General features: G+C 43.6%; 2 protein-coding genes across 9 annotated transcripts in view; one reads left to right on the forward strand and one right to left on the reverse strand.

Moving 5' to 3' along the window:
- RSPRY1 (ring finger and SPRY domain containing 1) overlaps nucleotides 1–10,350 on the reverse strand; it is a 42,529-nt gene extending 32,179 nt beyond the window's left edge. For 2 of the 3 annotated variants that reach the window (XM_005152307.3, XM_031051919.1), the window contains exon 1: nucleotides 10,290–10,350. The gene's annotated coding sequence lies outside the window, so the exon portion shown is untranslated. Of the gene's footprint in view, nucleotides 1–10,284 lie in introns of all 3 variants that reach the window. The other variant, XM_031051920.1, reaches the window with a different exon arrangement.
- A 245-nt stretch (nucleotides 10,351–10,595) lies between these two features.
- PSME3IP1 (proteasome activator subunit 3 interacting protein 1) lies at nucleotides 10,596–25,778 on the forward strand. 6 transcript variants are annotated; one of them, XM_031051913.2, is made up of 8 exons: nucleotides 10,609–10,720; nucleotides 12,310–12,391; nucleotides 14,123–14,268; nucleotides 14,457–14,555; nucleotides 17,541–17,662; nucleotides 21,792–21,925; nucleotides 23,890–23,954; nucleotides 25,039–25,778. In XM_031051913.2, exons 3-8 carry the CDS (start codon nucleotides 14,139–14,141, stop codon nucleotides 25,254–25,256), a joined length of 768 nt encoding a protein of 255 aa, XP_030907773.1. In that variant the 5' UTR covers nucleotides 10,609–10,720; nucleotides 12,310–12,391; nucleotides 14,123–14,138; the 3' UTR covers nucleotides 25,257–25,778. The 6 variants fall into 6 exon arrangements, with proteins under 6 accessions (XP_005152363.1, XP_030907773.1, XP_030907774.1 ...); XM_031051914.2 differs by having other exon boundaries at nucleotides 10,617–10,728; XM_031051915.2 differs by lacking the exon at nucleotides 10,609–10,720 and adding an exon at nucleotides 11,233–11,367.
- Nucleotides 25,779–26,795: the final 1,017 nt, after the last annotated feature.

The following is a 26,795-nucleotide window of genomic DNA, read 5'->3' on the forward strand; positions in this document are numbered from 1 at the left end:
GCACATACATGGACTCATGAAGGAGCTGCAATCTGCACAGACTGATGAGCTTGCTGCTGCAAAAAGCCCAAGTGGGCAAGATGAGCTCATTCTCCAGTGGAACAACTGCTGAGTAGATTTGCACCTGCGGGGCAGTGAGGATACCCAGCCAACCCAAAGGAGGCTTCCTCTGCACCAGACCATGGAGAACATCCATGGAGAAGTCAGCTCCAAGTGGCATTAAGCTCCTTCTCTCTGCAATGCGCAGTGCAAGAGCCAATGATTCATCCCCTCAAATATTTGCTTACAGCCAACCATAATACTGCCTCATGATGGAAAATGCCTTTCCTTTCCATGAAATGGGAGTGCATTGCCAAGCAAACAAAAAGAACTTCACACGTATAAATAAGCAGAGAAGGTTTCAGCCACCAGAACCGCTTTTCCAGCTTCTGCCACTGTTACAGGAATAAGACAAACAGTTTCTCTAGAGCAAAGTAATACAGGAGCTCAGTCAGCACACCACATAGTGAAGTTGACAGCTTTTCAAATGCAAACCACACTTTTGGGCAGCAGCTTCCAACTAAAGAGATAAAATAATTAGAAATATTTCCTGAGTATTTCTTTACCAAAGACACAATGCTCCTATAAGGGAAGAGATGGAAACACTTGTGATACCAGATGAAAAGTTCAAACACCAAGGAAACACAACTGATGAACTGCTGCAAGATAATAGTCTTTCAATACAGGAATGAGAGGGGGAAGAAGCCTGTTTGCAAGTAGAAGTTTTTATAACATGGAAGGGATATCAGGGTGGAAATGACTGGGGAGGTGATGAAAACCAAGAATTTTCAGTAAAATATATACAATTATCATAGAACCATAGAATCCCAGACTGGTTGGGATTGGAAGAGACCATAAAGCTCATCCAGTTCCAAAACCCTGCCACAGGCAGGGTCACCTTCCACTAGACCAGGTTACTCCAAGCCCCATCCAACCTGGCCTTGAACACTGTTGGGGATGGGGCAGCCACAGCTTCTCTGGGCAACCTGTGCCAGGGCCTCAGCATCCTCACAGGGAAGAGCTTCTTCCTAAAATCACATCTCAATCTCCCCTGTCAGGTTAAAGCCATTCCCCATTGTCCTGTCCCTATAGGCCCTTATCCAAAGCTCATCTCCAGATTTCTTGTAGCTCCTGTAAGCACTGAAGCTACTCTAAGGTCTTCCAGAGCCTTCTCTTCTCCAGGCTGAACCAGCCCAGCTCTCTCAGCCTGTCTCCAGAGCAGAAAGGCTCCAGCCCTCGCAGCAACTCCATGGTCTCCTCTGAACTCACTCCAACAGCTCCACTTCTTGTGTTGTTGCCCCAGAGCTGGACAAGGCTACAAGGAGGGGGTCTCCCCAGAAAGGAGCAGAGGGGCAGAATCCCCTCTCTCAACTTCCTGTTCCCACTCTGGAGATGCAGCCCAGCAGATGGGGGAGATTCAGGCTCAAGCTCACACTGAAGCCAGTTTATGGGAAGCCTCTCCCCACCCAACACCCCCAAGTCCTTCTCCATCCAGTCTCTCCCCAGCCTGTTTTTGTGCTTGGGATTGCCCCAACTCAGGCACAGGACCTTGTAATTATAGTGCAAAACTGAGACTGTCTCAGGAGATCACACTGAGATCAGAGATCAACCTTTCAATTGTAAGACTTCTGCAACTAAAGAGAAATAACTACTTGGCATCCAACATGGCTATCACACAGCACACGTGTAAGTGGACAACAACCTTCAGCAGGAGCAAGTAAATGCTGTGACAGTCCTTGTGCATGCAGTAACCAAGCACTGGATTGCTTAATTGGAAGCAAATCGCTCATTCAACTCTATTTCTTTCCAAATATCCTGGAGGTCTAGAGCTAGTATAAAAACTCAACGGGAGACAGCATTTACTGGCATGCAGTATGTCACCATCTGACAGACAAAGCCATTACGACGGTTATCTGTTCCCCTGCTGTAATCAGAGCACCCTAAACTGCAAGCAGATGCCTGTTTCACAAAAAGGTGAGGAGACTGATCACATCTGGAAACTTTCCAGCTTCTGCTGAGGTACGTGTCAGTGAAACCCCAAAGGGGTGTGCAGGACTTACTCTCAAATTGGGCTTTACTCCTGCAGTTTCCTCTAGGTGATTCTATCATGTCAGAAACACTGAGTAGCTGAAGGATCTGGTCTCTCATTTAACTCGATTTAACAGTCAAAGGAGGAAGATGCAGTAGACAAGTACCACCACAGTAGTTTCTTCCCTGGGAGGGTGGTAAGGCACTGGCACAGGCTGCCCAGAGAAGCGGTAGCTGCCCCATCCCCAACAGTGTTCAAGGCCAGGCTGGACAGGACTTGGAGCAAACTGGTTCAGTGAAAGGTATCCCTGCCTTTGGCAGGAGGCTGGAACTGGATGAGCTTTAAGGTCCCTTCCAATTCAAACAAGCTGGGATTTCTGTATTTCTTTCTATGTAGACTCACTGTGAAAATCAGAGTTTATCGTCACCTGCACACTGTACTATTTTGTCTTTTACTTGCCTTAAATCTGTTTATTAAGCTGGTACAGGAATGCTAAAAATGCAACATTGATATAAAGGCAACTTCACCTTCTCTCTTAAACTGGTATATTCAAAGCCGGCCTAGTAAAGAGACTCCTGTCCTGGCCAGGTTTTCCCCTTACCTCTGAGTACAGAGACACCCATGCTCAGGGCTCCTCAGGCACCCTTCTGCTACAGCTGTTTCTGAAGAAGAAACTAAAGCACTTACCACTTTCTGAGCTTCCCCATTTGAGAGTCCTAATTTGCCTCCTTACAGTTACTTATGTGGAACTGTCCTTTGTATCACAATCTCCAGAAAACTCGAGCTTCGCTTTATGTCTAAGTCACCCATTCAATGCTGATATCAATCATGCTTCCTGGTTCTTACCTCCCCAAGCTGTCAACAGGTCATTATATTTCTTTTCAAAAACAAAGCTCAAAGTTTAGCTGTTCATCTGCTTCAGTCCTCTTGATTCTGGAGATGGTTTTTTTTGCAAACGCATGTAGAGGTAGGACAAAGGGGAATAAATGGCTTTAAATTGAAAGAGGGTAGATTTAGGTTAGATACTGGGAAGATTTTCATCCCTGTGAGGTACTGGCACAGACTGCCCAGAGAAGCTGGGGCTACCCCATCCCTGGCATCATTCAAGACCAGGTTGAACGGAGCTTGGAGCAACCTGGTCTAGTGGAAGGTGTCCCTGCACAGGGCAGGGCAGTTGGAATGAGATGATCCTTAAGGTCCCTACCAACTCAAAACTTCTGTGTGTGTGTGTGTGCGCACATGTGTGTTTGTGTTATGCTTTGAGGCAGGTTACTACACATCTGAGATAAGGTTCTTTCAACCAGATAGTGGTATTTGACAGCTCTGGTGCAACTGAACAAGAGTTGACTCCAGCAGGCTGACATCATGTGGGAGAGCTGTATGATATCAGCAGCTACCCAAGGTAAGAGTATAATGCACTGCTTCAGAAGTGGCAGGAGGATAAGGACAATGCCCTGCAGACGTAATCCAACAACCTTAAGGAATACAAGCACATGGAATAAAATTGAAAGCTATACCATATGAAGTTTTGGCACATTCATTTGGAGGCTTAAATATAAATCCTTCAATTAATTCAAGTTAATCTTCCTTGCTGCCCTGAAAGTTACAGACCTTAACAATAAATAAATTAATTAAACACTGACAAAAAGATCCCCAATATCAGCATTCAAAATTTAAGGGGGAAAAAAATAATAATCAAGACATATCAGAACAGATAGTGCTGAGAGGAAATTGTGGAGTCTTTGGGTACCCAAGAAAGGTGTACAATCACACAGAAACACCACAAACACAACCCACTGGCTTTTAAACTTTTTCTAGTAAATTTAAATAATAGTCTGTTTCAGAAAGGATAAGGCTTTACCTATATTAGTACCCAAAAAACAGTGAAAGTTCTCTTAAATTATGGGGAGATCAAATCCTTGTAGTAAACTGCAGTAATACATATTTAAAGCACCTCATACATTAATAAAATATAAACCATAAAAACATTTTGGAGGGACAAATCAAGAGACTGAGCAGCTCAAACAGTCACAAAGGGTAGTTTTGCTGTGGAAACTAGATCTTAGGCTGACACCCAAGTAATCATCCCATAGGCTACAGAAAGATGCTACAAGCAAGGTGTGCTGGAAGCAGGGGCGGATCCTTGTCAGCAAACCACCAGCTTCATGTAACTGAGCTGGCACAGTGACAGCCCAGAGTTGCACTGTTTCTTGTCTGTAAACTAATCTCAATGCTTTTGTTTCTTCTAAGTCAGAGCTGGGCTTGTTTTCAAAGGAATTCAGGTACAGAGCTACACTGCAGAAGGCAGAACTGCTTCCTGCTGTAGACCACAGAGGAACCCCACTAGACAGCATGACTAAGCTACTACGAGTGCGTAAAACACTGAAGACAGTTTTGAATGTGTGAAAGATTTTGATAACGTTGCTGAAGAATTCAGTAATGCCTCAGTTGTAAGCTTGCATTTTCAGCTGTCTGACAACTGCCTTGGAGAGCTGAGCACAGAGCAGACAATGTCTAGATCCTCCTATTCTCAGCCTCATCAAATTTGTCACTTTGTGACACTGGTGATATCAAACCTGAAAAACCTAACAGTGCAGCAGGAAACACGCTGAAGAAAACTCCTCTTCCTGATAAAGTGAAGCAACACTGGAGGATAGCTCGATCTGTTGTTGGGTGTACCAATTTGTCTGGGGCTTCTAAAGCTGAAGTCTACAGAACTTGATGCACAGCTCTATGCAGGTCACTGGAACCCCTTACCTCACCTATTCGAAACAAAACAATAAAATACAACAAAAACCCACACAAGAGCCCAGTTTTGTTTCTACCCATCTGTCTCTTCGGGTTCTGCCTTGGGGACCTTTTCTCTCTGCCCTGCTACAAGTCTACCATGCAAGCAAAATGCAGGAGTATCCTGACATGGAAAAGGCAACCATGCATGACAAGTGCTTCTGTCAGCAGCACAGCCACTGACTCCAGGTCTCACAGGTATCCTGCTCCTACCACTGAGCTGGGATATTTTTTTTATAGTGTTCTAAGGCCTCCCTTGGTATGAAGAAACTCAGAGGAAGTTGGTTAATGGGTTTCAAAGCTCCTGTGGCCAAGAAGAGGAAGGGGACTTGACTGCCCAAGAGATGACCTGGACAAGAACAGAGGGGTTAGGAAGAGACAAACATGTATGTATTTCATAAGACAGTCTAAAAAAATGGCTTAAACAAGAGTGTGTAGTCATTTAGTTTATTGCTGCACATCAAAAAAGGCAGAAAGCACAAATCAATTTAAGCAGATTTCAAAAAGCTGTAATTAAATAAGGAACACAAAGTCACCATCATCTGGGATTTTCAGGAGAATTAAGATTATTTTTGATAATTACACTTAGATACTACTTTACTAAGTGTTCCAGAGGGGTAAAAATTTAAAGAGAACAACTCACCCATTTGTCTTATAATATTTTTTAACCTTTCATTCTAGGACTGATACATTGACCAGAGTCTGGGTGCAAACACACACACAATTCTTCACTCATCATTAGGAGAATGTTTTTTGAAGCATTGAAGAACTCTAAGTTTTCTGCATGCCACCAGACAGCTTTGCTTTTACATAAAAACAAGCATCAGTATACCTGCTGGGTTCTCATTTTCCAGTATCCCTTTCTAGCACATCCTACCATCTATAAGAGCATGTAAAATACAAACTAATGGACTAGCCTTCCAGCATGGGGTTCATTGGCTATCCTTGAACCCATGTCTAAAGCTATATTAATATCAGTTTGTGCATGAGCACTGAAGCAAGCAATTCCAAAAGCTTCACCAATACTTCAGACCAAAACATCCTCAGTTCTTGTCCTTCCCCTCATGCCTAGCAAAGCATCAAGATATTCAGAAACTTAACAGCATGAGTAAAGTGTTCCCTGTGACAAAAGAAGCCTCAGAAAGGAAGAAAAATAACTACAGTAGCAAGTGTTTCGCATGCATCTTCTCCCAAGCGGAGTGATGTATCAGGTAAAGGATAGACTACTTGTCACTGATTATGGTGACCTGCTGAACCCCCATTAATAAGCATACATTAACAATGAGGCACCCCAGATTTCGAACTGTCAGGTATCTCCATAGACTCCTAGAAAGGTGTGTGCTGGAAGGGACCTTAAAACTTATCCTGTTCCAACTCCCTGCCATGGGCAGAGAAACCTTCCACTGGATCAGGTTCCTTCAAGCCCTGTCCAAGCTGGCCTTGAACACTGCCACAGATGGAGCAGGCACAGCTTCTCTGGGCAACCTGTGCCAACACCTCACCACCCTCACAGGGAAGAGCTTCTGCCTAAGAGCTCATCTCAATCTCCCCTTTGTCAGGTTAAAGCCATTCCCCCTTGTCCTGTCCCTACAGGCCCTTGTCCAAAATGGCTCTCCAGGTTTCTTGTAGCCCCTCTAGGCACTGGAAGCTGCTCTAAGGTCTCCCACAGGTTTCTGTTCTCCAGAATGGATAAAACCTATCAAATACACAGAGTTCCCCTGGCAGAGGTGTGCTTCTAAAGTACAAGTCTGGCCACAGTAACAGTAGGTCAAGGTTTGGAGTAATTACAAGCAGGGCTGAAGAGAGATGACAATGTATCAGTCAGTCACACTTGAACATTTGACTTCCATTAGACTTCAACACCATAATAAATAATAGAAAATACAATAAAGGTTATGCTGGCACAGCTGCTGCTGTGACACGCCAGCTTCGCAGCCACCACATACGAACTGGGTATTGGCAGGACACAAGGAAACACAAAGCACAGTGATATGACACAATTCTAATTAGAATTATAAAGACAAAATCCCAGCACAGCACCTCTGCCTGCACTACGTTAAAGCAAGGAATAAATTCAAAGTCTACTGAGCAATCATGAGCTCAGGAGTGGGAAAACCAAAAACCACCACCACAAAACCAAGAAGTTTAAAATGCTGAACACAACATATTGACAATGCAACAGAACAGGACAAACTTTATCACATTAGCTTGCCTTTTATTTACTGGAAGGTGACAGTGTTTTAGCTTCATGCTCCTGTGTCAACAGGAAAATCAAGCAGCTCATAGGATGAGCTCTGCTCCACTATAAAGGTAGCAACATATGTTGAAGTGACTTAAAGACCAAGAGGAGACATTTTAAAACACAGTATGTTGGTAGCTAGAGGAGATACAGATGTGAAAGGAAATCTGAACAAAGCCTAAGGAACAGAATGTGAGGTAACATATCATGACAAACTACCATCTTTATCAACAATCACCAACTACTGATAACACTAACTTATTGCTTACACCACTAAATATCCACCTTTTATTCCTTAATTCTCACAAACTAGCAAAAAGCTTGAGGGAAATGGACATTGGTATCACCTTATGGACAGAGTACGAAAGATGTCTTACTTTATAGGAGGGAACCAAAATGTTGTAAGTAACCTATTTCAGCCTATTTTTTAGGCTTACAGCAAATGAAGCATGCAGAAAACAAGACCTATAGTGTGAAATTGCTGAAAAAAAAAACAAGGAAGAGTGCTGAAGTTGTGCAGAAAACCATCACACCTCTTCTACGAAAAAAAAAAAGCGCTATTAAAAGCACAGAACAAAGTTAACAGCAAGATGAAGGGAACCACGGACAGATCAGTGAATTCCAAGGCCATGGAGTATACCAGAGTGACCAACACAAAGCATTGCAGCCAAACTCCACAAATAGGAGGTAAAGGTCAAGTGAAAATTACAGGCTTCAAGGAAACCAATCACCCACCTACACAGAAGCACACACTAGTACCAAAGCTGAGGGAGGCATGGGGACTAGCTGAGTATCAGCAATCTAACAGCAAGTAGAGAACAGAAACTAAGCTAACAAACAACAATAGCAAGAGTAATAGCGAGAGGTGTGCAGAATGCAAGACAATGTATTAAAAGATCCTGAAGGAGCTTCCCAGGCAGGTGACAGCACATGCTGAAAACCTTCTGTTTTAGCAGAAACCTCAAGAAAGGGTTTGGATGGAAAGTGGAGAGACAGCAAGAAATGATCATGTAAATACACGAGTTTCATAAACCTGAACAAAAATTAAAAAAAAAAAAACGATAAACCAACCCCACACCAGGAGAAATACACAAGATATTCAACCAGACTTAGCAGAACAAATAGCAGAGATTAGGGCACGAAGGAATAACAGTAACGTTCTAAAGGAAGAGACACAGGAACAGGTGCCAGCAGGAGAGTGGGCCTCTTTTGCTGAGTGGGCTTTGTCAGAGAACAAAGACACATGCAAAAGCACTTGCAGAAGAAAGGGCCAGATTTAGATCAAAGAGATCAATTTTTGCGTTTGGATAAATGCAAAAGGAAAACACATTTAGCAGCATCCTGGATTCTTAAAAAAGTATGAGACTTAAGTAGTTTTTTTGTACAGTCCTGCAGAAATCCACCATCAAACACTGGAATCGAAGAGGAGACAAGATGTGACAGAATACTTCCAATGGCTCACAAGTGCTGACAACATCTACTATGAACAGATTTCTACAGTTCAGCAGGGAAACAGCAAAAAATTTTAAGCCTGGGATATAAATGGGGGAAGAGTCAAATGGATGCAGATCTCCACATGACAATAACCTCACACCGCTGATCCATGTACAGAACATTTTAAGGCAGAAAAACTAAATCAAGGACCAGCATGAGAGAAAAAAAAACACACCAACACAAATGCATTCACTCTGAGACAAATAACAGAAAATATAAAAATACAAGGCAAAGCTAGTGTTAAGTAGAAAAAAAAGTCATATGTTGAAGAAAACAAACACTGACACAAAACTAAAGAGAAAAAACAAGGCACTGCACACACCAGCATTCAGAAAACAGTGCAATATCTACAAGGCTGAGTAAGTTTAGAAGAGGAAAGGCTTCTCTTCTGTCCATGCTTTCCATGAAGCAAAGCTCCCCTGCGTGAGAAACACTAACAAGTGCAGGCTGCAAACAGAACCAACTCTGTGCTCGGGTGGATACCAAGAGCTTCAGAGCAAGATTTTGCAATAACATAATAGAAAATGAAACCCAGGATGACTACAGTCATCCTCAGTAATGTCTCCTCTACATTAAAGCTCTACACCTATTGCTGCACAACAAAAGGTAAGGAACAGCAATATTAAAGAAACAGGAGCAATGAAGATACACGAGATAGAAACAGTGATCAATAGGACAGAATCAAAGGGTTTAAAAGAGAAATATATGCTTGATATCGGCACAATGCCAGCAGCGCAAAGACCTGCTTTGTAAGCTGTGAACTAAGAGCAAAGCAGCACCCTGGCGTTACCGCTGCCCAACCCAGTGCTCAAACCAGAACCTCTAAGGTAAAGAGCTGCACGTGGTAGTTCACTCCACATTTTCGTATTTTCTCTGTAAGAGCGTAAACTTGCTCTGCAGCAATATTTTTTACAGTGATAGTGGTAAAAAGTTGTAGGATTCTGTCTTTTTACCTCGATATAAAAATATCCTAGGGCTCAACATGATTCTTCTGATCTTCCAGGAGATCCCAGAGCAGCGGGTCACCACGCCCCCACCCCGCCTGGGACTGCTGGAGCAAAACCCATGATCTGCAAGTCATTGCGGCTCCAGGACGCGTTCTCAAGCACATGCCGTAACACCAAACTCCCCCGTGCCCGAGGCGCCCGATTCCACCAAACTCCCGTTTATCCCAGTTTCGCTGCTTTCTTTTGCATGCACCTCAGCCCCGCTCCCATCGGCTCCAGGGCCTCCCCGACCAGCACGAGAAGAACCCGGCGTGCAGCAGCTTCTTCCCAAGGGCTGCCGTTCCCGGGGGTTACGGGAGACCCCGGCGAGGCAGCACGCTGGCCTGAGAGTGAGGGAAGAGCAGCGCAGCCGCTACCTCAGGCCCGGCCGCTGCCTCGCACCGGGTTCCAGTCAACATTCCTACCCCAACGACTCTGCCCCGAGAGCTGCAGCAGCACACACGGGAAGCCGGAGGGCGGAGTGGGGACAAGCACTGCTCCCTCCCCTCATTAACCCGAGGTAAGCTCCAGCATACTAGGCCCGCCACGACCACAGCCCAACCCAGCGCTACCCCTTTCCCTCAGCACCAACCCACTGGCCGCCCAACTCCACCTCAGCCCCGCAGCAGGCAGGTAAACAACTCCGTCCCGCCGGTGCCACCCAAGAGCGCGGCACTGCCCACCCCACCGCAGCCCCGCACGCAGCTCACCTCACCTCCAGCAAAGCGCACCAAAGCCCACAGCCTCCACCCCAGCACAACTCCACCACTCCTTTGTGCCGCGACACCGCACGGCGGAAAGATGGAGGCGACGCAAGGCCCACCTCCGACCCGCCCAGCCCCGCCCCCCGCCATCTCCCCGACGACCAGCCACACCCCGGGCATGAGCGCTTCACCCAATCGGGGCGCGGAGCCGCCCTGATGTCACTTGTCACTTGTGTGTTCCTCTTCCTTCCGTAAAAGCTACGGGAACTGGCTGTCGGAGGGGAGGAGACGCTTAAAGAAGAGTTTATTCGGTTGGCTCTTAGCGCCGGAAGGGGCGGTGCGGCCGGCGGCAGATAGCGAGCCGGGGCGGGTTGCTAGAGGGGATCAATGGTGGTGCGCTGGGCTGGGCCGCGCTGTTCGCTGTGACGGGTTCGTGGCTGCGGTACGTAGGTGCGTGCGGCGGCGGTGGCGGTCTGCGCCTCGGGGGGGGGGGTGGCGAGATCTGTAGCAGGGCTGGGTCCCTGTAGGCGCGGGCAGGAACTGCGGCAGGACTGGGGCTGTGTGGGCAGAGAGAGGAAGCCGGCCGTGCCTGGACTGTGGGGCCCTTCGGGTGCAGGGGTGGAGAGAGCCGGGCCCAGGCCCAGGCTCTGCGAGGGGGCGATGAGCCGGATCGCGCCGTGGGGGTAGCTACTTTCGGAGCCAGTGGCGACGGGAGGAAGGTGGGAAGAGGAGGCTACACTGAGAGCTCGGCGGTGGGGGCTGGAGCAGGCTCCGGCACCACACACTGGGCCTGCGCCAGAGAGGCTCACTCGCTCCGAGCGGTACCGGCAGAGGCGAGGCCAGATCCTGGTGGCGGGTTCCGGCCTGGATACACCGTGGTGGGAACGACACCTCGTCCTGGTTCTGCAGTGCCTCCGAGTTCGGCACATTGCTCCTGATTTGATGTGTGACAAGGTGCTGGAAGCGCCGCCGGGTGTGTTGCAATGGTGGGCAGCGAGCCTGCTGTTGAATGAGCTCGGAGAGTGTCGGGAGCTGCACAGGGGTACCCAGCAACGGCTCCAGACCCCTTTCAGCCTTTGTAGTGGCAAGGTTTGTACAGGTTTTCTTTTGTTTTGATCCCGGAAACATTACCATCCAGTAGCGTTAAAAGGTGCATTTCACTGGTCCAACGTGAACATTCACTATGACAGGGTGTCACTCTCTAGAATGCAGTCCTAAGTACAAGTAGACTTAATTTTTTATTTTTTTCCCCCACACCTTTGTGCTCCAACAGGTGATTGTCAGTTAAGTTGTTATTTGCTGGAATACATTTATTCAGGGACCAGCTTCCCGGACTGCAGTGAAAACATCCTAACAGTATGTCAAAACCTTAATCCACTTTAGGTGTCTTAAAATACAATGCCTAAGTGAACTGGCTGATCCGGGAGGCAGATGGTTTGTTGTTGAAGACTTTAGTCCCAGATGATACTGTGCTCTTGCTGAATCCTTATTTTCCAGTTTTTTCTTATGACTTTCTGTCACTATGGTATTGGAACCTTTCATTTTCTCTTTAAATGGCCTGGCTGAGGTGACACAAGGGGAGAATCAAATTATCTTGGTTTTACAGCACATGGGCAGGAAAGTTGGCCGTGTGTGATTAGAACTTCTAGGGAGATTCAATTCGCATTTTCTCTATATGTTTCCAGCTTGAACTGCCTTCAGAAATGATACTCAAAGGGTGGGTGTTCTGTGTTTTTTGGAAAAGGGACTGGGTAGTTTTTTGTTAACTATTAAAAGAGAAACAAAAGAAAGTTAGAAAAAAAATAAATTGCCCTGGCCTGACCTTCCTTTCCCTAACGTTTAAGAGAATCCTTTTGTCTTCTCTTGGAAATTCCCATCTTAAGAATGCACCCTCCTGTAAACTATCCAGTGCAAATGTCCAGTGCCTTGAGCTGAATTTCTTCTAAGACGTCTATTTGTCATTGGTATTGTAAACAATGCCTCACAAAAGTACCAGTTTTTGTAAGAACTTTGGGACTCTGCTTCTTACAGGAGTGGTTCCTGATGGTACGAAGGAGAGATAAACTGACTCTTTCCATTAGCTGGATTACTGCATCCTTTGCTCTCTGGAAGAGTAAGTGTTCCTGGTTTCTCTTCCAGTTCTGAAATGCAGGCAGCTGAGATCCTAAGTGAATAATGCTTGGCAGTGTCTGCAGTCCTTGAGGTATCTGCTGAAGTTATAACAAGGAAAGAAGTAACTAGAAGAAAATTACATTAGCATGACTTTAAATGAATAGCTTTAGGTTGTGTTTACCTTGTACTTGCCTATACCGGCTTGGTGTAAGAAGCAAAAATAAGCAAAAATTCTCCATTCTTGTCCTGGTTTAAGCGTAGCTGGCAGCCAAGTACCACAAGGCTGCTCACTGACTTCGACACCAACTCACTGCCCACACCCCAGTGGGCTGGGGAGGAGAACTGGAAAAAAGTAAAACCTGGGGGTTGAGATAAGAACAGTTTAATAATCAATATAAAGTAAAATATAGTAAGGGTGGAGGAGGAAATGAGAGGAGTAAAACCCAAGAAACCCAAGTGATGCCCAATACAATTGCTCGGCACATGATGATTGATACCCAGCTGGACCCAAGCAGTGATTGGTCCCTTCCTGGTGACTCCCCCCAGTTTATATGCTGGACATGATGTGCTGTGGTATGGAATACCACTTTGGCTAGTTTGGGTCAGGTGTCCTGTCTCTGCTCCTTCGTGGCATCTTGTGCCCCTCCTCACTGGCAGAGCATGAGACTGAAAAGTCCTTGATCAGGGTAAGTGCTGCTGAGCAACGACTAAACCATATCAGCATTGTTTTGAGGCTAAAGTCCAAACACGGTACTGTACTAGCCATGAGGAAGAGAAGTAACTCTATCCCAGCCAAAACTCAGGACAGTTCTATAGCATGGAACTTTCAGGGTAAATATTGAAAGAAGCCACATAAGACTGGCAGGAGCTGTTTGTTTCATCCTGGTCTTACAGCTGTCAAGACCATGGGTTTCCTTCTTAGGATGACTTCTTGGAGCATCTCCACCCTGTGCCAAGTATTGAAACAGAGACCTGACCAGTACTCAGTTCTAGGATCTGTTGAAGCAGAGAGAAGGAGCTGTGTTCACTTGGTCACAAGCGCTGCTCCTGTTTTCCATTTCCAGCCCCGTTTTAGCCCAGGGGAGTTCCCTCTTTCACTTACCTGAAGCTCTGTGTAACCCTGACAGACAGCCCCCAGCATCATCTGTCCAAGCCTAGCTCACCTCAGAGCTGCAAAGAGGTGCAGAATGCTTTTGAAAGTTAGAGAGATTGGTTGCCAACTTTTGAAATCTCAGTGTTAACCACTTGTAAATACATGCATCCAAGACACTGGAAACAGGCCAGCTTTCTCAGTAGATGGAAAGAACTTGGGAAGAGTGAGGGCAGAGTGTCAAATCCTTTCTCCAGAACAGAAAGGTGCAAGAACTGAAATGGAAGGTTTTGAGTGTAGGGGTGGGTTTTAATGTTTTATGTCTATATATATTTATTTAAGTGAGGTAAATCAGAAGTGGAGTGGGGAAAATTCCATTAAAATATTACTTTTAGGAAAGCAGCCTGAGACATAATTAGTAAAAAGAGCAGTAACTTTTTAATAGAAATTACTAGGAGTAACAGGTGGTGCTATTGCAGTTATGCAGTGAGTAGGTATCTTAATCAGTGCTTACTGTTTGGTGGTCTCTCAAGAACTGAAATCATTGCAAGTGCTGCAGGTCTGTTTTTCAGGATGTGTAGTAATGTCTTATTCATGATAAGTGAAAACAGGCCTCTGATGTCTTTCATACTGTTTTTTTAGGTCTGGCTGTTCCATAATGGATGGGGCAGATGGTACTGCTGACCTTGTGATTAACAAGAGGTTTGTGTCTGAATCTGAGCTAGAAGAGCGACGGAAGAGGAGGCAAGAGGAATGGGAAAAGGTCCGAAAACCTGGGGATCCAGAAGGTATGGGATAGATTTTAATTATAGGAAGGTGATCTGAGAATATTTTGCTTTCATGGAAAACAGAAATAAAAGGTAATAGTTTGTATTCTGCAATTTCAAAAGGTTTCTGCCTGAAGAAACTAAGATCTGTTGGTGATTTAGTATTCCGAAGACATGGTCTCATTTCCCGATTTGTTCCTTCCTTTCAGAATGCCCAGAGGAGGCATACGACCCACGGTCCTTGTATGAAAGACTTCAGGAACAGAGAGAAAAAAAGCAGCAGGAGTTTGAGGAGCAGTTTAAATTCAGTAAGCACCAGTAGTTCGTATTTTGAACCAAAACCAAGCAAGATGCATATATTGTGTGCAGCAACTGTGTGCAGCATCTGACTGAGGGACATATGTGTGTTTTGTAACGTCTCTGAGAGATAGAGGCTTCAGAAAAGTTATTATTGATGTCTTGTATTGTTCAAGGTGGCAGATGTTTGCAGACAGAACATTGTCCTAGGCTCTGTGACAGCACTGCGTAGGTGTGACACTCAAAAGATGCTAGCAGTTTTGAAGCTGCATTCCTGTAAAGCATGGAATGTTTGGCTTATTTTGCACAATTAAACAGAAAAAAAATAAAGAAATTGCCTGATACCAGTACCTGGAAGAGTGGAAATATAGCATGGTTTTGAGACTCTTGAACTCATTCTTTAACACAAGACCATTCTATTTGAATCAATAAAAATAGTCCTGTTCCAGCAACTGTTTTATTTCCAAGCCATAATTGATTGACACAAAAGTGAATTGAGGCTCAATATGACTATTTGGAAGAAGTAAACATGCAGGAGTTGATTATTCTGAAAGTAGGTATTTAGCTCTTCTTATGAAATACAAAACTAATTTCTGCTGATATTTGAATTTCTGGGTTTATAGAAAAATCCTTTGCATTGTATCACCTGTGTATGTGCTGCCGAGTGCAAAGATGATAATGAGAACTAAAAACTGATTAGTCAACCGTTTTGGGAAAAAAGGAGCTATTTGCTCTTATCTAAAGAGAAGTGAGGCTGATACTGTGAGAGTCCATTTTAACGTGGGTTCTGATCCATTTTGGATCTTTAGTTGGAAGCCTTACCCTTAAATGATTGTGTTAAAGAACAACTTAAGGAAGCTTCAGTTTGCCTAGTTGGATTCTGTCTAGAATTTTTGAATTTCTGATGTGACAAAATCATGTTTTATCTTTATCTGTGGAATGATCTGAGTTGTGTTAGGTAACGCTCCCTGCACCTGCAGGTGCTATAAAGTATGGCACTGATGACCATGACTGCCTTTTCTGTTTTGTAGTAGATGGTTTTAGAATCATTCCTGTAGCCAAATTTCTTTGGGAGAAGGTGAGTGGGAGGAACTGACTAACTAAAGATCAGTGTTGGGTTGACTGCGGACCACTAGTTTACATTATCAGATTTCAGACAAATTTGGCCACTTGTGACAAAATATGTCCCCTAATATGCTTGAATTTGCCTTAAAATGTTCATAAAATATTTTTCCATCCGTGGGAATTTTGGAAGAGTAGAAAATTATTTTGATGTGCTGTCATTCCAGTCTGTCAGAATTGATGATGGGATGTGGGAGAAGAAACACGTTAATGCTGAAGAATTGTGTTTGCATAAACAGACAAACTTAGCTATGCTCTAAACTTTTTGTGCAGATGAAAACCAGTACACAGACTAGCAGTTCTTTCTGCTGGGTTATTCAGAATTGCACGAATGTCTTCCTTTCAAAGTAAAGTAATTTTAGTAGACTGTTAACAGCATTTTAAATGAAGAGTAATCATAGAACTGTAGACTGGTTTGGATTGGAAGGAACCTTAAAGCTCATCCAGTAGAACCCCCTACCACAGGCAGGGGCACCTTCCACTAGAGCAGGTTGCTCCAAGCCCCATCCAGCCTGGCCTTGAACACTGCCAGGGATGGGGCAGTCACAGCTTCTCCGGGCAACTTGTGACAGGGCCTCACCACCCTCACAGGGAAGAATTTTTTTCCATTCTTTATAATGCAACTTTAAAAATTTTTTTCTTTCTGAATGATCATGTAACCAAACTAAGGAGAAATGGAAGTTGTTTCCTGTCTCTAATGTGATTTGTATTTTCGGTGGTGAAAAGTGGAAACTACAGATAGGAGCATGAATGCATCAAAGTCTCCAACTATACCTACAGGATTCTTTCCAACTGGAGAGTTTCTGGTTTACTGAAGTAAACTCTTGATCCAGGTCATTGTTGGTGATGTGACTAAGCAATTCTTGTCCAGGTAGCCACCAGGAAACTGACTTCTGGCAACTTGGATGGGAAAGACTTCTGATAACTGTCTAAATTGATTGTTACCCTTGCCCAGTTATATTAGATCTGTGCCATCTTCCCTTTGGTTCAGGAAACCTATAAACTGAGTACTGGAATGGAAAGCATCCCTGAGAGGGAGTAACAGAGAGGTAAACGGACTGCTCCCTTTAAGGCAACCCCTGCAGAATAACATATCTGGTAACCTGGAGAACAAACTGCTGTACAGTATTTAGTAGGGAATAATGACTACAGACAGCAAGCCTTGGTCTTTCAAAAAAAGATATTTTTATTACCTTTCAACTAAATAATTTGATTGAAAGACATTGAACATTTACAGACAGAAAATTAAAGACCTAGTGTGCACTATACTTAGGGCAGCATGTGTAGAAGGAATTTATTTTTGTTTGTGAAGCTAGGAATTGTCCTGGTTTTACTTAAAAAAAAAACAACCCCACAAATGTTAATCTCAGAGGATATACTAATTGTTTGCTCTAAGAAAATATACTTCCTATTTTGAGGGAAGATTTATGGAGAGATTTATGTGGGGTTTTTTTTTCCAGTTATTGATTGGCTTAAGAACAGACTCTGAGGAGACAGGCTTAAACTTGGTGCATGAAACCAAAGCAATGAAAATATTGCTTACTGTGGTTATTCCTTGTTTCTTGTGTGCTGTTCCAGATGGCATTCCAGACCTGCAGCAATTGATTTTCCTGAGTTGTATCAGCAAGTCTAATAGCATTTAATGGTTTCCTATGAATTGTGTCTTGCTTTTCTGTGTAGTAATAGTGTTGTGTTCAAACTGTGTTAGTTTGTTGTGGTTTGTGTGCTTGAAAGTGTAAGAGTTTCAGTTTGTTAACATCCAGTATCATTCACAGGGAAGTATTTTTACTCCTTAATTACAGAATCCAGCAGAATTCAGCTGCTTCCTAAGTGATTTTATAGCTTATCAACATACATGCTTTTCCTTCACTCAGAAAATATGGTAAGAGGCTTAGATGAAGATGAGACGCATTTCCTTGATGAGGTGTCTCGACAGCAAGAGCTACTAGAAAAGCAACGAAGAGAAGAAGAGCTGAAAGAACTAAATGAATACAGAATATCCTTTACATTAAAATGGCTGGTGGTTGCATAGAGGAGGAGAAGAGATGGGGCTGTAGTTTTATTCTGTGATAGACATTGTTTCTATAGAACTGCGTGACAGAATGTGTGCTATGATAGACTTTTTAACATATAATGTTTTCCTTGTAACCTGGATCTCCCACTGTAATACTTGATGATCCTCCCTCCCCCTCAACCCCCACATGTCTTTGGTACTTTTCTTCTCTCCCTCCACATTGTTTGGGATTTCGGTTTTGTTTTCCCAGTTATTGAGGGAATGAAATACCATAGCTAAAAAGAGAAGAACAAAGAGGAAAATCAGTCTATTACTTCTAATCTTTTTGTTTTGCCTTCTTATTGACAAGTAAATACCCTTGTTTGTTGGGGTTTTTTAACTGTATATTGGCTGTTTTTAACATACCTGTTTGAAATAATGTTTGAATGTCTCTTATTTTTTTCTGAAGTCTTAGGTACTTTCTCCCTTGTTCATAACTGCGGATGAGAAATTACATATGTCTGTACAGATGTACCAACTTTCTTCTAGGAAGTCAGTGCCCATGGAGGCTCAGCACCTTTGGGTAATACAGACTTTCAGGCAGTACTAAGAGCGCGATGGTTTGGGTTTGCTGTTAAATGCCAAATTTTCATGAAAATGTGCTAGAAAATAATACAGGATGCTTTTCTTCTCTGATCATGCCAGTCAGGGGAGGTTTGAATGATTTGAGGATTTCTATGCTAAGCTAGGTGTTAGGTTTTTGAGGTTTACTGAATCTGTGCAGAACCTGATGGTGTCTTACCTCCTGATGAAATCCAATGCTTTTAAGTCATCAGTGAGGAAAGCACAAGCTCTCCAGGATGCTCAAGTATAAATGAAAGAGTTTTTGGGCACAAGGAGGTAACTAAAAGCAGTCAGCAGGTGAAGCTGCATAGTACCAAAGCTACCAAGATCTGCATTACCTTGTATTTGTTAATGATGTACAACTTAGAGCATGTATTCTGAGAAGAGCATCAGAGTTACCTCAGCAGTGTGATTATGGAAAAGCAATGATCCTAGAATCTTAAAATGGTTTGAGTTCTAAGGGACCTTAAAGCTCATACAGTTCTGAACTCCTGCCATGCACAGGGATACCGTCTACTAGGCCAGGTTGCTCCAAGCCCCCTCCAACTTGGCAGTGCTCATGCATTTTTGTCACTTCAGAAATAGGCTGTAGTTGATTGAATGACTTGGAATGTTTTCTTGATTTGCTGGATGGGTGTTCATGTGAGATATATTTAGTTTTGGTGGTTGTTGCTTGCAGGTCTGGTTGGTGCAGAGCTGTGCCATATAAGATTGTGCTGTGGAAGCAGCTGACAGCTCTAGTTAGGTCACATATATCAGAGGTGAACCATACCAGCCCAGAGGGAATCTTACATTGTCTTGAATTAGCCACGTAACGCATGGATCCCTGAATTTCCTGAGCAGGGCCTCTTCAAGATGTACATGCCACCTAACCTCAGTCTTTGCAGTCTTAGAAATACTGTTTGGCTTTGTATCTGCAGTCCTGCTGTAAATTGAACTGTAGAACTTATTGCTGATGGAGTGGGCATAGGGAGAATGTTTTATAGTCACCTCATCTCATGAGGAACTGAGGAGTTTTGCTCATTCCTTTCCATTTGTTTTTGTTTTTGTTTTTTTAATTCAAGCATACTATTTCAAGCAGCCTCAAGGAAGCTTGCAGAATGACTCACCTGTGTTTTGAAAGCTTTGGTAGTATGCTTTTGAAACAGAAAAGGTGTTTTATGTCCTCAGCTTGTTAGTCATGGTTTATCAGTGCAAAATGGTTTATCAGTGATGAAAACCAGTGGATGCTAGGTAAATGTGCTGGATCTATAGGCACTGTTCAAACCAGTTGGTTCTTCCAAACCAATAAGAAGAATGTCAATGCCGTGGGTTTGATTATTTGGTCTTTTGCTTGGTATAACACCCAATTTAAGCTACCCAGAGGCATTAACTTCAGGTCAAAAACTACATAAATGAAATCTAGTATCTTAAAGGATAAGCATGCCTTGGAATAATTAAGGCATTGTCAAGCATTAGAAAATCATATGCATGGATGCATAGGAATTTTACTTCCTACTATGTGAACAACTAGAGGTTTTTACTTCTTGCCCTATCCAGACCCAACTGGTTTGATGATGTTTAAAGATTTACAGATTTTTTTTTTATTAAGCCATTTCCAAGACGTGTTCAAGAACAACATTCTCTTGTCTTAAATCCTGTGTAAATGTAGGAAAAGTCCCACTCCCAAGAAGCAGGTTCTACTCTGGGACAGCTTTTTTAATGCACTTGTATTTAAGATCAAGAGGTGTATTTCTAATATAGACTTCCTGAGAGGGAATACTTCTTGTCTAGGTAGTGTTACATTTGCTAATGGAAGCAGTACATAGAAGATCTCCATTAAAAATGCATGGTGTTGACTCTGGTAGTTGAGGAGTCAGGAGAATGCTTCTTGGATGGAAGTGGAAATCCTGTAATTTGGTATCATTTGAAAGAAAAGTCCTTGGGTTCCTCAGTCTGGCTTTTGTAGTGCAGTGTTAGAATACAGCAAAGTAATGAACAGCCACGTGGAAGTTGATCACTGGTGTGTGGAATCATGCATTGCAACATCAAACCGTACTTTACACAGTGAGCTTTCCGACTGCTTCTGATAGCCACAGGATGGCACTCCTGTGCCAGTTAAAATAAATCTGAGCAGAGGTTTTGACTGAGGCAGCTTTCAGTTGAGGTAGGGAGCACTCTAGGTTACCCCTGTATTCTTAGGAAAATTCAATAAGGAATGGCATCTGAATGCTCTTAATAGTAAAGTGATTGGAGACTTTGATTGTGTCACTTCAAAGGAAGTTGTAAGGGGTTTTTGATTTGCAGATGTTCAGTGGGGAAAAAAATTGACTTCAAATATATGGTCCATTGATGTGAAATTCACTGTCCAGTTTTTCTGCAGGAACGGGGGCACCTGTGAAACTGCAGCTTGTGGTGATGTCTTGTGATCAGTAGAGTTGCAGTCAGGTTAGATTTAGGATTATAAACAAATGCCCTTTTAAACTAGGTTGATTTGCCTTTGCTATGTTTGCAGTTTAAAAATTTTGCAGAAGCTTTTGTAACTCCTTTGGCACCTCATTAACAAACAGGATATTGCTTCACCAAGAATAGTTGGACATGAACAGTTGTCAGGGATGGGACTAGGTCCTGCACAGAAGGAGACCTGTTCAGTATGTGTGCAATGTGAGTGTGCCTTAATAACAGATCAAGCTCCTCCTTATCCTGTCTGAAAAACCTGCTTAAGCTACTCCACCTCATTACAGGTTTCAGCTGCATCCCACCATTCTAACACTGTTTTACAAGACTTAAGATCTTCTGTGCTGTCACAATTATTTTGGGTGAATCTTGAGCCACATGCACCTTTAGTCAGATGTGCCTCCCCCTTTTGGATTTGGTGTTCAAACTGGCAGTAGTAGCCTTGTGGCCCTTGGATGAGCTGAAAAGTTAAAGAAAAAAGTTAAAGTTCAGCGAGAAAGTTGAACTGTTTTGCTGTGGCAGGCTGATGTCTGCTGGGCTCAGCAAAAGGGGGGTTGGAGGAGTGGAAGTGAGCCCACATATTGCTACTTTTTTTTAAAGGGTTTAGAGGTTGAAGCAGCAAACTTCAATTACAAATGTGTTGATCTCTGTAGAAGGGGGAAGTATTGCGTTGCTTTTTTTTTTTTTCCTTCTTTCCACCATTGGTCCAGTCTGACCTTTTTGCTTTTCTAAGACCTTTAGGAAAAGGCAGGATGCTGGGTATGTTTATGGATGCTGGATGTGTCATGTTTTGCACCTTTCTGCCTTCAGAAAAACATTTCCTGATCTGCTGCCTGAACGCCTTTACATGGAGAGCTGGTATTGATACTGAGAATGCTCCAAACCCAGAGGATGAAGTCTCTGCTGTCTTGGCTGAATGTGTCACCTAAATGTCATTACAAATAAGGTTATTTTGGTAGAATATGTGAATGAACTTCAGCTGCTGCTGTCAGCAGAGCTGGCTAAATATATCAAGACAGGAAGTATCTATTCTCTCCATTCCTTCCTGGATGATCCTTAACCCTTGGTTCACAGCACTCTCACCAAAGTGGGAGTCAGTATGGACCCAAAGAAGGAAACTGAGAAGAAATTGCCCATGAAGTCAGTGGAAAACAAGAACAAATTCTCTCAGGCAAAGCTGTTGGCAGGAGCTGTGAAACACAGAAGGTTAGTTTCGCACCTCTATAAATTCATGAGGAACAGAACCAAGTTAGCAATGTAAAGGGAGGCAGGCCAAAACTGCCTTCAGAGAGTGAGCTGTGAACTTTAGCCATAAAGAAAAAAGGGGGGAGGTAGAAGAAAAGACCAGCCTTATTTCCATAGGCTCTCCCAAACTGTGGGAAAAACATGAAGCAATTTAAATAGATAAGCATGTGTAAAAGCAAGTGGGTAAACTCTTCGTTCTAGACTGCCAGGCTTGAGCAATCCTGGTTGGGGATCTAGAGGGAATATATTTTACATCTTTACTTATAGATATCAGTGTCACCTCACTCATGTGATTTCATTCAGGTTTGCATAGTGTATCAGCTGATTTTATCTGTGTTTGAATTGCTGCTGGGGGCATTGTGAGGGAAACAGAGGTTACAAGAGAGGAGGCTGGTGTATCAGTTTAATCTTGAGGACATGAGACAAACTTCCCTTGTTCCTCACTGATTTGCATTAATACATCAACACCCTTTCCATACCAGGGAGATGGCAGCTGGGTTTGTGAGCTGTTTGCTGTTTTGATCATTGTCTGCAAACGCAGTTTCTGGCGTGCTACAGGTTATGGAGAAATTAGGCATGTGGGACTAGGCGTATTTTCCACAGATGAATCGTCTAATACTTCAGATGATTACTGACATGTCAAAATTCAGTCAGTGTTTTAGTCCCAGAGAGTGAGAGGTTATTTTAGAAGCTTATCTTGTAGGGTGATGTTTAGCTGCCTGTGCAGCAGTAATTGCATGTCTGAAAACTGAACTAAGCACTTCCACCACCTAATATGTGTGGGGTTAGATAGTTGCTTGGGTTTTCAGAAGGCAGAGAAGAAAAGCCCCAAAATTATTACAAGCAGCCAACAATGTTTTGGGTTGGATTTTTTTTTTTCCTTTTCTTGTGACTACTGGTACTTAACACTGTAGAGTGTAGAGAAGGAGCTGGTACGTGCTTAATGGCACATCTGAAGTCTGCAGATGGCATCTGTTTGAAGAGAGCAGCTTAACTGACATGTCAGTGCCATCACAGACTTGCTATTCAGTCTTCTGGTTTTGTTGTCTTATCTTTCATTGCACACTGTCCAAAACCAAGTATAGCATGAGATCAACATCTGCTCTGTGAGCTTTGTAGCTTCCTGTAAAAGACGTATTATTATTAAAACCTTTCATGTCTACTGCATGCTCTGACAGGGATAGGAAAGAGCACGTAAGGATGCTCATGCTTCATCACTTTAGCTCATCACAGCTGAAGCTGGGAAGCATTTGTTTATGTGGATGGCTTAGAACTGGGAACATGCAAGAGCAGGGAAAAGAAGCTGAGCAGTGACAAGGAAGAGCTATGGAAGCTCTGCTGAGACCAAGTTGAAGTCATGCTCCTTTTCCCAACAGGACTCCTTTCTTTTTTAGGTCAGACACTGCCATTGTGAATTTCTGCAAGCCCTGCTGGGCTTCTTACTAGTAGGGTGCAAGACTTAAAGATGTTTCAGGAGAGGTTCTCTAGGTGCTTGAAGGAGGGGAAGGAAACCCTGGAAGGGAAGAGACATGGGTGTTGCACCAGCAACTGTCGTAATAATCCACATGAGCTATCCTGTGGGCATGTAGGGTGGCTGAAGCTCAGGTTGTCATTCTTGATCTCCTTTGAGGTATTTCCAGCTGAATAGGCAGTTCTGGGTTGCTGTGCAAGAGGTCTGACTCAGACTCCCAGAGTCCAAGTGTGTCTGTTTCCCAGGTTAACCTACTTGCAATGTAGGTGTTGGCTCTGTCTTAGATCCTGTGTGGTCCCTAAGAAGCCCCAGTTAACAGCAGTTAGAAGTGGTGATGGTCATCAGGGGATCCCACTGGCATTTGTTACAGCATTTGAGGCAAAAATGCAACTTTAACTTCACAATAATTAAATGGTTACCTTATGAGGAACAAGATGCTTTATTTTGTCCACAGTTCAGATGGTGGTAACGGTGTGAAGAGGTTGAAACTAGATACTGATCGTGACGAAAAGAATCAAGGTATGTCCTGATTTCTGCATGTGGAAAGCTGGCTGTCTCTCACCTGAGCAGCAACTGACTTGGTGTTAAATCTGATAGAGGAATTGCTTGTCTGGTCCTTTATTATAAAAGACAGCACAGGCTGCAGTTGGCATGTTCTCTCTTAAAGCAGCAGAAACAGTAACTATAGGTGCTGTGACAGCAGCCTTGATAGAAAATAGGGCTGGAGGGAACCTCTACACATCATCATTCTATCCCCTGCCTAAACCATCCCTGATAGATGTTTGTCTAAGCTTCTCTTAAATCTCCACAGATAAGAGATTATTCACCCTCCTTAGGCAGTTTGTTCTAATGCTTAACTGATACTACCCTTCAGCAGTTCTGCCTGATAGCTAATCGGAGTCTCATTGGCTGCATTTTGAGCCTAATCCTTTTTCTGTCAAGAGGAGACATGGAGAACAGATCATGCCCTTCCTGTTCACAGCAGCGTTTGATGTATTTGTATATTTCCACTTTTAGCTATTAATTAGAAGAAAATTGAGTTGCATTTCAGTCTTAGTTGTCAGGGCTGCAGTTGACCTGCTGTCAAGATATTCTGACACAAATAGGGTGAGCTGCAATTGTGTAATAGCAACCCGTGGTGCTTCCTGCATCTCTGTCTGTTCAGTATACTTTCAGAACACTGGAAGTAATTAGTTAGTAGTGGAAGATGAGAGATTTTGATTACAGAATGATGAACTAAAGCTTTTTCTTCAACTATGCTGTTACATCACAGAAAAATCCTCAGTAACACAAAGCAGAGCTATTTATTCTCATTTAGTGGGTTTGGTACTTGACAAGCATTAAACTAACAACTTTAGAATGAAAATCTGTAATGCCAGCATAGAGCTGGACTTAAACGAGTGATGGGCGGGGGGGGGAGGGAATCCCCTGAGGTAGCAAGTTCTTCCTGTCAGAATAGCTTCGTTGCAACGTAAAGCTGCCTTATGCTTTGATTAAATCCTGCAATCCTCCACTGCTGTGACAGTAGCAGGTGACTGACATGAGGCTGATTAAAAGCCCTTTTTCTGCACTCTCATTTTTGACTTAGCTACTTCTCTTTCAGAAAAACCATCCTGTGTTCCCTTGGGGAGCAGCTCAGTGGGAGGCTCCACAGTCCACTGTCCTTCAGCAGCCGTGTGCATTGGGATCCTACCTGGCCTGGGTGCCTACTCGGGCAGCAGTGATTCCGAGTCCAGCTCAGATAGTGAAGGCACCATTAATTCCACTGGGAAGATTGTCTCTTCTGTCTTCCGTACCAACAATTTCTTTGATGGTCCATAATGAAATCCTTCTGTGTGTAATGTAGTGCAGTGTATCTTCCAAAGCCCTGATGGATGCTTGATGTGTCCTTCTGCCCCAAATATAATCTTTATAGCTAACCTCTCAACTTTAATACACTCAGCTACTCCTAAGATAACTCATAATAATTCACCACCACCACCACCTTTCCATTTCTGGGGTGCATACTGAGCCTGTAAGAAGGGCTGCAGTCCTAAACATAGTAGCATAGTGAAGGTCTGCGGGTAGGGAGAAGAAAGGGTAGGGAGAAGAAAGCCTTATCTTTAAGATTTTCACAAAAATAATGAGTTCTGGTGATCTAAGAAGTTTACACAAGACTAACAGGCAAAAAGCCGTGAAGCAATGAAGTCTTGTGGAAAGAGCCATGTGTTCTGCTTTAAAATGCCGGTTTAATTCTGTGTTTGAGAAATGGGGAAGAACAAAATTCAAGCAGATGGTGAAGTGTAGATTGCCATGACACTGTAAAGAAGTTTGTGTTACATGATTAAAGATATTCTGAATGCATTTTTTTTATCTCGCTTGTGCCATTCATAATTGTTCCCATTCCAATAACCAGTTTCTGCACTACCCAGCCAGCCCCTTCCTCAACCCCCCATCCAGGAGAGGTACAAGCCAGCCTCATATGAGTGCAGAGGATGAGGGGAAGCTCTTGTTCTGAGTGAAGTGTCAGGAGCTGCAGTTGGCTGTTCTGCTCCAAAGCCATTGCTCCCACACCTGCACTTGACAAGGCAGTTAGCTTTTCTGCAGCAGTGTCCTAACCAGCATGCATCCAGAGTGGGTGCAATTCTCCATTGCAGCCAGATCTCTTCGTGCAGGAGCTGGGGAACTCCACATTCCTTTGCGGTCAGTGGGGTTTGAATTTGTTTTGGATTAAAGAAACTTTACTTAGGCATGTTTCTGGGTGCTGTGGACCAAGGAGCCAGGCAGGAGTGAGAAGTACTGGCTGTGGAAGCTGAGGGCCCATCCTTTTCATCTCTGCATGCAAACAGTGTGGATGGGAGGTCGGTGGCTTGGAACAGCTCAGCTGAGCCACTTGGAGGTGAAAATGCCTTTGTGACAGTCTCCCTCACAGCTGTCATGCTCTTGGTATCACACTCAGTGTATGTGATGCTGAAAAGAGAGCCCATGTCCAATGGGTCCATACTAGTGAACAGTTATCTAAGCGTGACCCTGAGCAGCTGGGATGAAAGAAGGGAAAGCTGAAGGTCTTTAGTTGGATTCACATCTTAGCTTGAGTGTTGAACTTCCCCAAAGGAAACAAGTGGAGTTATACTCACAGTGAAGCTATCCCTTTTTATTTGACAGCACTGTTCCACAATCAGATCCTTAAAACACTAATTTCTCCCCTGTTCTGGGTTGCCCAGCACCTCTTGTGTTTGCTCCAGTTGCTCCTGCTTCTTCTGTAACTAGTATAATTATGGCACCATCAGGTGGAAAACAGCTAGAGCTCTTGCTTCCTCCCTAATGCATTGGTTTTGATGATTTTCATAATACTTAGCTATGGAGTGGAATGGAAAGGGT

Source organism: Melopsittacus undulatus, chromosome Z (genome assembly GCF_012275295.1).
Source record: "Melopsittacus undulatus isolate bMelUnd1 chromosome Z, bMelUnd1.mat.Z, whole genome shotgun sequence".
Taxonomy (NCBI): domain Eukaryota; kingdom Metazoa; phylum Chordata; class Aves; order Psittaciformes; family Psittaculidae; genus Melopsittacus; species Melopsittacus undulatus.